The sequence below is a fragment of the Choloepus didactylus genome, chromosome 6 (genome assembly GCF_015220235.1).
Source record: "Choloepus didactylus isolate mChoDid1 chromosome 6, mChoDid1.pri, whole genome shotgun sequence".
Taxonomy (NCBI): domain Eukaryota; kingdom Metazoa; phylum Chordata; class Mammalia; order Pilosa; family Megalonychidae; genus Choloepus; species Choloepus didactylus.
The window spans coordinates 101,855,149-101,866,857 of NC_051312.1; the positions used below are offsets into that span (position 1 = coordinate 101,855,149).

At 36.1% G+C, this 11,709-nt stretch overlaps 1 protein-coding gene across 1 annotated transcript; it reads left to right on the forward strand.

Annotated features, from left to right (window-relative positions):
- Positions 1-5,416: 5,416 nt before the first annotated feature.
- LOC119536308 (protein tyrosine phosphatase type IVA 1-like) lies at positions 5,417-6,389 on the forward strand. The gene has a single exon (XM_037839067.1). The coding sequence runs from the start codon at positions 5,489-5,491 to the stop codon at positions 6,008-6,010; it is 522 nt and encodes a 173-aa protein (XP_037694995.1). The 5' UTR covers positions 5,417-5,488; the 3' UTR covers positions 6,011-6,389.
- Positions 6,390-11,709: the final 5,320 nt, after the last annotated feature.

Consider the following 11,709-nt stretch of genomic DNA (forward strand, 5'->3'; position numbering starts at 1 on the left):
AAATTTAACATTGATGTAAAACTTAATCTATATTCCAATTTTTTCTTATGTCCCAATAATGTCCTTTTGAGCATTTTCTCCTCCCTTGTTACATACCTCCAGGATCATGTATTGCACTTAATTGTCATTGTCTCCTTAGATGCTCTTTTAAAAAAAATTGTGAGAACATATATACAACATAAACTTTCCATCTCAACCACTCTCAAGCATATCATTCAGTGAGACTAATTACATTCACAACATTGTGGCACCCTCATTACTTTCCATTACTAAAACTTTCCCCTCTTCCCAAAGAGAAACCCTAGACCCATTGTGCATTAACTTCCTATTCCCTTGCCCCCTGCCCTGGGCAACCTGCACTCTAATATCTGTCTCTGTGAGCTTGCATATTCTCCAGTATTTTCTTTGTGGTTTCCATGTCTCTTAAATTTAACATCCTAAAGCTATAACAATCTCATTTACTTTGATATAAATTTAGCTTCAACAGTATACACAAACTATGTTCCTTTATCTTTCTGCCCCCAGCTTTATGTAGTTTGTCACAAATTACCTATTTATATATTATGAGTCCAAAACCCCTGATTTATCATTCCATTTTGTGCATTTGTCTTTTAGATCTTGTAGGAAGTAAACAGTGGGGTTACAAACCAGAAATACAATAGTGCTGGCATTTATATTTACCCATGTTACTACCCTCACCAGAGATCTTTATTTCTTCAGGCATCTTCAATCTATTATCTATTGTCCTTTCCTTTCAACCTGAAGAAATCTCTTTAACATCTCTTGTAGGACTGGTCTATTGTTGAAGTCACTCACTTTTGTTCATCTGGAAATGTCTTAATCTGTTCCTCATTTTTGAAAGACAGTTTTGTTGTATTTGGAATCTTGTTTGGCATTTTTTTCTTTCATCACTTTAAATATGTCACCCCATTGCCTTTTTGCCTTAATGGTTGCCAATGAGAAATTTGCACTTAATCTTATTGAGGTGCCCTTGTATGTGACACATTGCTTCTCTCTTGTGGCATTCAGAATTCTCTTCATCTTTGGCATTAGATAGTTTGATTATAATATGCTGCAGAGTGGGTCTATTTAGGTTTACCTTTTTGGAGTTTGCTGAGTGACTTGGATGTGTATATTCATGCATATTGTTAAATTTGGGAAGTTTTCAGTCATTATTTCTGAATATTCTATATGCCCTTTTCTCCCTTCTACTTCTGGGACTCCTGCAATGCATATATTGGTACTTTCTACTCCTCGGACTGGATGATTTCAATTGTCTTATCTTCAAGTTCACTGATTCTTTCTTCTTTCAACTCCAATCTGCTGTTGAACCCTGCTAGGGAATTTTTAATTGTGTTACTATGGTCTTCAGCTCTGTTTGGTTCCTTTTTATAATTTCCATCTCTATATTGATATTCTGTTTGTGTTCATCTATTGTTTTCCTCATTTATTTTAGTTTGGCCATGTTTTCCTTTAGTTTGTTGAGAATATTTAGAACCATTTTTTTTTTTAAAGTCTTTTTCTAGTATGCCCCAGTTTTTGTCCTGCTCCTTGATGGTTTCTAATGCTTTAGTCTTCTCCTTTGCTTGGGCCATTGCTTCCTATTTCTTTGTATGTTTTTTAGTATTTTGTTGGAACCTGGACATTTTGATGTTTTAATGTGTTATTGCTAGAATTTAGTCAGATCCATCTGTTTCTCAGCTTGTATTCAGCTAGTATTATGACAGAGCTGTCCTTGAATTCCAGGAGCCAACACACACACACACGCACACACACAGACACAGAAGGAAAAAGAGTAAACACCTTTCCCAGATTTTGCAGATTGACCTGTTGTGAGTGCTCTCTTTCAGAGCTTGTCCATACAATGAGTTTAGAGACTAGCTCCAGGCCAAAGTGTAGGAGCCTCCCTGGTCTTCTGTGCATGTGTCTTGTCTTGGACATCCATGTCTGCCCTAGCAATTGCCCTGTTTACACAGTTCAGAATGTTCCCTCCTCCCTAGGAAACAGTTCCTCACAGTCCTGAATAGTGCACTGTATGTCTTACAGCCAGCAATTCCTTGCCCCAGGCAGTCACGACTTGACTGCTCTTCTACAACATTCTGTAGGAATAGTTATGGGATGGTGAGTCCATCAGGCTTCTACCAGAGAGACTGGGCCAGACATACATGTTCCCAGTATGTGCACGAGGGTTACTCTGCTCACTCTGGTACTAGGACCAGACCAAGGATCCACACTGGGAGTGTCGGCCAGCTCTGTGTCAAACAGAGGGGCTGGAGAGGGGCCAGTCAGGGTGCCATGAGAACCTACTGCTTATAAGTAGTCATGTTTTGTTTTTTGTTGATTTTTTTTATTTGACACTCACTGTTACTACAGTCCTTTAATTGCTCACTCACTTTCCCCTACTGTTAACATCTTACATTAGTATGATGCATATGTCTCAAGTAAGGAACCAACATTGGTATTTAACTATTCACTAAACTCCACACTTTTATTCAGATTGCACTAGTTTTTCCCTAGTGTCCTTTTTCTAGTCCAAGATCCCATCTAGGATACCACATTACATTTAGTGTCATATCTCCTTATCTTTCTCTGGTCTGTGGTCTCTGCCCTTTTGACATTATTTCATCATTCTTTGACTACTTCCTTACTTTCTGGCATGAAAGGATGTTCCAGGTGGCTTTTGTACTTTCCCTGTCCTGGCCCTGGAATCAGCCGTTTCTCCAAGGAGCCTTGGTTCCTTTTAATGAAAAATGGTATCAAGATAGCATGATCTGGGTATTAGATATGTTCATTGCTATTGAAGTGTCATTGCTTCAGCCACTCTGCTCTTTGTAAATAGAGCTAAGGATCTCTCTCTCTCTCTCTCTGTCTCACACACATTTACACCTATATCTCTATATGGAAAATAATAAGCATACTGAAATCACCAATTCTAACCCCAAATCTGGTTTATTCTGTTTCTCCCTTTCCACATTTGTAACTACTGTCTCTGACTGTAGGAAACCTGACTCCCATTATCCTCAATGTATTATTGGACAAATTTTCTGTAATCTTTGATCACCACAACTGTCCCCTCATGCTCTCTCCACTATGCTAGGCTTTGGCAGCTTGCTTGGATGTCCTCAGCCCCCTCAGATTGTGATATCTTGTATTGCTGCCTCTCACCCTCTATTTCTTGCACAGACAACTACCTTACTCGGCCCCATCTAGTGGACTGAATTATTAAAGAAGAAAGGAAGGAAGGAAAGAAGGAGGAAAAAAGAAGAGTGAAGAAGGAAGGAAGTTTAAGGAAGAAAGGAAGAGGAAAGAAGGAATAGGACCTTATTGTTAAAGACCACGTAGAGGTCAGGGAAAAAAGCATTTAGAAAACTCTAAAAGTTATCAGGTAGGAGACCCGAAGATAAGGAATAATATTTTAAAAGGGCTGAGAGAAAAGAAAATGTCAATGTAGAATTGTGTACCCAGTATAACTATTAAGAATGAAGACAAAATAAAACAATTTTAGAAAGAAATTCTAAATACTTATTCAAGTAAGACAAAAAGTTTACCAATAATGGGGGAAATGCATTCAACAGTGACAGAATGCATAGTTTTATGCATATATAAAATGTTTATCAAAGTTGATCATAGTCCCCTAGGAACTAAAGGAACTCCAAAAGATGCACCAGGATAAAGGGAAATAATCTTAGAAGAGTGGAGATTTAAGAAGGAAAGTGAGCAAAGAAATTTATAACATTTGGCAAATTGAAACAAACATTGATTTTAATAATGTCTAATTTGTGAGGCTAAAAAAGAGTTCATAGTAATTCATATAAATAGTTAATAGTTAACATTAATCAGCAAAGCATGCTGAGTTCCCTGCTTTTCCAAGAGGTGGGTAAAGATTTTGAATAATACTTGACTTTTAGTTAATAACAAAAGGAACAGAAATAAGGGTATATAATAGACCACATATATTACAGAGGTAGACTCCAGAAACCTAATGGCTGTATTCAAATTTTAGCCCTGCCATTTACTAGATGAGTGACCTTGGGCAAATTACTTAACCTTTTTGTGCCTCGGTGCTTCCATCAGGTCAACGGGAATAATACTAATATATAATTCACAGGGTTGTATTTTATAAGTTTATATAAAGACACTTAAACAGTGCCTAAAACTATAAGTGTTAAGAAGTGTTAGGCACAATTACAACTTCCAAAACAGTAGAGAAAATATGGATGAAGGTAGGGGTTGGGGGTTGGGGATCTGATTAAAAAAAAATCAAGAAAGGATAAAAAAGTAATACAGAAATATGGGTCAAATAGTATGAAATAACAGGACAAAACTAAATTCAAATTAGCAATAAATGCAAATGAACTAAGTTCTTCAGTTAAAAGAAAGTTTGTTAGATTGGGGAAAAAAAAAAGTCTAGCACAACTTGTTCTTAAAGGACTTAACCAAAACATGAGGACACAGAGGCAGATGGAGAAAGGCATACCACTCGGAATAAATGGATGGGAACATTTTCCCGCTCCCTTCCTTTCTCTCTCCCCGGTTTAGCCCATCCCCTGTCCCTCTAGAGCCTCTTCCAGGCTTCCTCCACCAGGTGTACCTTCTCAGCCTCTTTCCTTCGTAGCGGGAGGCGGGAATTCTCAGGCGCTGAGGCTGCTACCTTCGTTAATCTGTGACGTGTGTGTGTGTGTGTGGGGGGGTGGTGGTGTTACGTCTGTGAGGGGCGGTGACGCCTGCGGGGCCTCCGCCCCTCTCTCATTGGCTCTTTGTTCTCCTCCCGCTGCTATTGGTGACGGAGTGCACACGTTGCGCCAGGTATAAAAGAGATGCCTTGTGACGCAAGGAAGCCTCTGCGCGAGCGCATTGGCTCCCTCGAGGCGCTTTCCTCCGAGTTGTTTGCCGCAAGGGAGATTCTGGTTCCCTCGCCGCCGCTGCCACCGCTGCCACCGCCGCCTGGCGAGGACCACTGCTACCTCCTGCCCTTCAGCCGCCGACGCCGCTGCCACCTGTGTTGCCGCTGCGGGACGGGTTGTATGATTAGGCCACAGTCTTTAATGAGTAAACTTCGTCCTTTCTGTGGTGATCTTGGTCATACATTTATGGCGTTTTTGAAGGGCTGTGGAGATTACTGTCAGGCACAGCACGACCTTTATGAAGACAAGTGAACTGTAGAAATTAATTACTATTCTACCACGAAGCCTCCATAAGAGCGGTTAACCTGGAGGCAGAAGTGTTGAATTGAAATCATCAGAGCATTTTACAAGAGTTCTGACCTGGATGGGGTAAACATCAGGGCACGTCCTTTCTACTGACTCAGCAGTTACTGGATAGAAGAATTGCTGCTGCTTGTTGTTAGAAGGTTCATTTCCCATTACTCCCAAACTTCATAATCAAAGCACAGGTGGTGTATAGGAGTAGAAAAGTTTCTTTATATCATTTCTACATTGAGAATTTTAAATTATTTCATAATCCTATTGAGTTTTTCAACAAAATTAACATGGCTCCGATGAACCGACCAGCTCCTGTGGAAGTCGCATATAGGAATATGAGATTTCTTATTGCACACAATCCAACCAATGCTACCTTAAGCAAATTTATAGAGGAGCTTAAGAAGTACAGGGTTACCACGATAGTAAGAGTATGTGAAGCGACATATGATACTGCTCTTGTGGAAAAAGAAGGCATCCAGGTTCTGGACTGGCCATTTGATGATGGTTCACCACCGTCCAAACAGATTGTTGATGATTGGTTAAGTCTTGTAAACGTTAAATTTCGTGAAGAACCTGGTTGTTGTATTGCCGTTCACTGTGTTGCAGGTTTGGGGAGAACTCCAGTGCTTGTTGCCTTAGCATTAATTGAAGGTGGAATGAAAAATGAAGATGCAGTAGAATTTATACGACAAAAGCGGTGCGGAGCTTTTAACAGCAAGCAACTTTTATATTTGGAGAAATACCGTTCTAAAATGCGGCTGCGCTTCAAAGACTCCAGTGGTCATAGAAACAACTGTTGCATTCATTAAAACTTGACTGTCTGATGCTATTGCCTTGGAAGTGAAACTTGAGATAGGACATAATTTGTCATATATATTCGCCAACACATAGGCTTAGTCAATGATAAATCTAATGAAGCTTCCATGGGAATATGGAAAAGCCACAAGCTTGACATTATTGCAGCCTCTATGTCTGGGTTTGGTTGCTACCAACCTATTTGGACACTTGGCGAAAGATTCTTGCTGTTAGCCATTTAAAATATGTTTATCATATGTATCAGTAGACCTTTCCTGAAATCATACAATAGGTGTAAGTATTCTTCACATGTATTCTCATGCCATGAATTTAACCAATACATAAGAAATTTAGAGAGATTAGACGGCAAAATACCCAGAACAATACTTGTGTGTTTTCTGTATCATATACATACATAATTAAAATTTCAGGAATTATAAACAACACTCTAGACCTTATGTGGTTTATTCAGTCGTTTCAGACATTGCAAGTAGGGCCTGTGTGGTTATTTGCCTGCTCCATTATGTTTACCATTCCCATATTTATACCAGTACACATCCGGTTTGTGTAACAACTGATTTTTTTTTTTTTATTCTTATCAAGGCTTATGGTGATTATTTAACATCTTTACATAAATCTCATCTTGTGCTGGTGTGAAAACCTCCATTTTGAAAAATCACACAGTTGAAAGTTCACATAAAATCAACATTGTATAAAAGCACGTGTTTAATGTCTCCAGACCAAAAACAAACAAACAAAAAGCCTTATAGTTAATGTTCACACTTTGAAGTGCAATTTACCAGGGAGGGTCTGAAAACGGTATGGGAGAAGGCTATTAAATATTTTATTAAAACGTGAATTTTTTTATATAATGCAAAAGAACTTCTCTGACCACAATTCAATTAAGGTAGGAAAAAAGTTGATACAGTTGGAATTTTAAAAATCTCTGTCCAGATACTTCCACTTCTAGATAGGATGAGTAGGTCGTGGCAGCCCAATATTCTCTGCATCAACCAGAAAAATCTGGCTGAATAAATTATAAAAGTCTTATGTTTAAAGACATATGAGACCTGTGATAGAAATAAGGACTAGATGAATATGAATTCCATAAAGGGAGGTGCCTTCCTGAGGTGAGCTGCCATTTTCTCTGAGGACATTTACTGATTCTGAACATAGACTAAGGATCAGACTTGGGTTGTTTTTCTTCTTCTTACTGTATTCTGGATCCAAGGCCTTTATTGGATGTATGTTTTACAAATACTTTCTCCCATTCTGTTGCTTGTCTTTTTTTCTTAATGGAATGTTTTGAAATGCAAAATTTCAAATTTTGATGAAGCATGATCTATCAATTTCTTCTTTTATGAATTGTATTTTTCAGATTATATATAAGAACTCTTTGCTCATCCTAAGTAATAAAGATTTTCTGATATTTCTTCTTCTCTAAGTTTTCTAGTTTTAGCTTTTACACTTAGGTTTATGACTCATTTTGAGTTAATTTTCATGTATGATATGAGGTAAGTGTCTAAACTGTTTTTTTTCCTTTGCATGTGGCTAAACAATTATACCAGCACCAGTTGTTGAAAGGACTATCCTTTCCCCCACTGAATTTGCTTTGTTGAAAGTCAGTTGACCCTAACTGTAAGGATTTATTTGTGAACTGTTAATTCTGTTCCATTGAGCTATAGGACCACACTTTCTTGATCATTATAGCTTTTTATAAGTTTTGAAATTGGGTAATGTACTTTGTCTTCTTTTTCAAAGGTGTTAGACTATTCTAGGTCTTCTGCATTTCCATATAAGTTTTAGGACCAGCCTGTCATTTTCTACAAAAAAGACATTGCAGGGTTTTAATAGGTATAATGTTGAATTTATAGATCAATTTGGGAGAATTGCAATCTTGACAGTACTGAGTCTTCAAATCCATAAACATGGAACATTTTCTATTTATTTATACATTCTTTAATTTCTGTCAGCAATGTTTTGTTGTTTCCACTGTACAAGACTTGCACTTCTTTTATTACATTTATTTGTAAGTATTTTATTCTTTTTGATGCTATTGTGAATGGTATTATTTTCTTAATTTTATTTTTATATTGTTTGCAGCAAGTATATAGAAATTCAATTGATTTTTGTATATTGATCTTGTATTCTGTGGTCTTGCTGAACTCATTAATTAGTTTCAGTAATTTGTTTTATTTGTATGTAGGTGTGTGTATTCTTTAGCATTGTCTACATGTTAATCATGGCATTTGTGAGCAAAGGCAATTTTATGCTTCCTTTCTGATCTGGATGCTGTTAATTTATTTTTCTTGCCTTACTCCACTGGCTAGAACCCCCAGTACAATGTTGACTAGAAGTGATGAAAACAACATCCTTACCTTGGTCCAGATCTTAGGAGAAAGTATTCATCCCTTTACTATTAAGTATGATGTTAGCTATTGGTTCTTCATAAATATTCTTTATCAAGTTGAGGATGTTCTCTTCTGTTCCTAGTTTGTTGAGAGTTTTTTATAAGTGAGTGTTGGATTTTGTCAAATGCTTTTCTCGCATTATTGAGATGATCATGTGGTTCTTGTCCTTTGATCTATTGATATTGTGTACTACATTGATTCATTTTCAAATGTAAAATAACTTTGCATTCTTAGGGATAAATCTTGCTTTTTCATTGTGTTTACTTTTTTTTGGTAATGCTGCTGGATTTGGTCTGCTAATATTTCGTTTAGGATTTTTGCCTCTATGTTCGTGAAGGATATTGGTCTATAGTTTTCTTTTCTTGAAATGATATCTTTGTTTGGCTTTGATATCAGGATAACGTCAATGTCATGGAATGATTTAGAGAAATGTTCTCTCCTTTATTTATGAAAGAGTTTTTGATAAAATTCACCAATGAAACCATCTGGGTCTGGACTTTTATTTTTCAGAAGATTTTAAATTACTAATTCAATTTCTTTACTTGATTTTTTGTTTCTTCTTGAGTCAGTTCTGGTAAGTTATGACTTTCTAGGATTTATCCATTTCAGCAAAGTTGTTTATTTATTGGCATAGACTTGTTCCTAATACTCCTTATGATCTTTTAAATTTTGTACAGTGTACCTTGATGTTCCTCTTTTCATTTCTGATTTTTAAAATTTTCTAGTTTCTTAAGGAGGAAGCTTAGGTTATTGATTTGAGACCATTTTTTTTTTCTTTCCCTGATGTAGGCATTTGATGCTATAAAATTTCCTTCTAAGTTTTGCTTTAGCTACATCTAATTTTGAAATGTTGCATTTTTCAGCTCTCTATATTAATATCTACATAACAGATATTAATGTGTTAATATATTCACAATAAATATATGTATCAAAATATACATCTATTTAAATTTCCTTGTAATTTTTTTTTTCTTTCATCCATGGGTTATTTAGAAATGTATTGATTTATAAATATTTGGGAATTTCCTGTATTTATTTCTGCTGTTGATTCCTAATTTAATTCTGTTGTTGTCAGAGGACATGGTTTGCTTGATTTCAGTTCTTTTAAATTTATTGATACTTGTTTTATGGCCTAGCATATGACCTATTCTGGCGAATGTTCCATGTGCACTTGAAAAGAATGTGAATTCTGTCTTCATAGGGTAGATTGTTTCTACATGTCAGGTTGAGTTGGTTGATAATGTTGTTCAATGGCTTTGTCCTTACTGATGAAAACTTCCAGTTGTTCTAGCAATTATGGAGAGTAGAGTATCGAAATTTCCAATTATTATTGTTGCGTTGTATATTTTTTCCTTCCATTTCTGACAGTTTTTGCTTCATGTATCTTGAGGCTGTCTTGTTAGATGTGTATACATTTATAATTGTTATATATCTTACTGAATTCTGACCTTTTATAAAAATAAAATGTCCCACTTTTTTCTTCTAATATTTCTTGTCTTAAAAGTCTGTATCCATCCGAGAGTCTCTGCCTTTTTATTGGTGTGTATTCATAGTTAAAATATTATTTGTATGTTTCAGTTTACATTTAACATTGTGCTATTTATTATATATATATCTCCTGTTTCTTTTTTTGTGTGGTTCTTCTGTTACTTCTTGATTACTTTCTTTTTTTGTAAGTATTTTTTAGTATATTATTTTAATTCCTCTGTAGATTTTTTTGGCTGAGGTTTTTAAAGCTATTTTTGTGTGTGTGTTTTATTTCCTTAGTCATTGCTCTAGGGATTACAATATGCATCTAAATTTATCACACTTTACTTCAGATCAATACTAACTTAATTCTGGAAATTATACTCTAATATAGCTCTGATCCCTCCCCTTCCTTTGTGTTTTTGTTGACATATATTGTATCTGTATGTGTTATATATAATTCAACAATACAGTGATAAAATTATTGCTTTATACAATCTATTGTGTTTTAGAGAATTTAAGAGAATAGATGAGAAAAATATATATAGTCTTTTATGTAAACTTACATATATACCATTATGGGTGCTTTTCATTTTTTCCTGTGAATTCCAGTCACCATCTGGTGTCATTTCCTTTCAACCTGAAGTACTTTCTTTAGTATTTCTTGCAAGGCAGATCTTCTAACAATGAATTCTTTTAGTCTTTGTTTATCTGGGAATGTCCTTATTTTGCTTGTATTTGAGCTGTAATGTAGTGTTCTGTATATAGAACTCGTGATTGACATATATTTTTTTCCCCTCAGCACTTTGAGTATGTCATTCTACTGTCTTTTGGCCTTCATTATTTCTGATGAAAACTCAGTTTTTAATTGTATGACAGTTCCCTGTGTATGATTATTTTTCTGGGGCTTTCAAGATTTTTTCTTTGTCTTTGCCTTTAACCAGTTTGCATATGATGTGTCCAGGTGTGGATTTCTTTGTACTTATCATACTACAGGTTTGTTGAACTTCTTGGATATGTGGGTTAATATTTTTCATCAAATTTGGGAAGTTTCTGGCCAGTATTTCTTCAAATATTTTCTGCTTCTTTCTCTCTTTCCTCTCCTTGTGGGATTCCCATTATCCAGATATTGGTATGTTTGATGGTACCCCACAGGTCTCTAAGGCTTTTGTGATGGTTAGGCTCATGTGTCAGCTTGGCCAGGTGAGTGCTCAGATGTCTGGTCAAGCAAGCACTGGCCTAACTGTTATTGCAAGGATATTTGTGGCTGGTTAGTAAACCAGATGGCTGATTTATTAACTCATCACTCAGTTGACTGCATCTGTGGCTGATTATATCAATGAAGGGCATGTCATCTGCAATGAGAGAATTCAATCAGCTGGATTTAAAAGTCAGTTGAAGACTTTTAAGGGAGAAGAGAGAACTTTCACTTTTACTTCAGCCAGCCAGCCTGTCCTGGGGAGTTCCTTGAAGACCTTTTTCAGAGTTGCCAGCTTCCTGCCTGCCCTACAGAGTTTGGACTTGTGCATTCTGCCCTATGGAATTTGGACTCGTGCATCCCCACAGTTGTGTGAGACACTTTTATAAAATCTCATATTTACAGATATCTTCTATTGGTTCTGTTTCCCTACCTAATACAGCTCTGTTAATTTTTCTTCAATCTTTTTTCTCTTTGTTTTTCAGATTGGATTTCTGTTAATCTAATATCAAATCTGTTAATTGTTCTGCCATCTTGAATCTGCTGTTGAGCCTTTCTAGTGAACTTTGCATTTGTTATTGTACTTTTCAATTCCAGCATTTCCACTTGCTTTCTTTTTCTTTTAAATAACATTCGT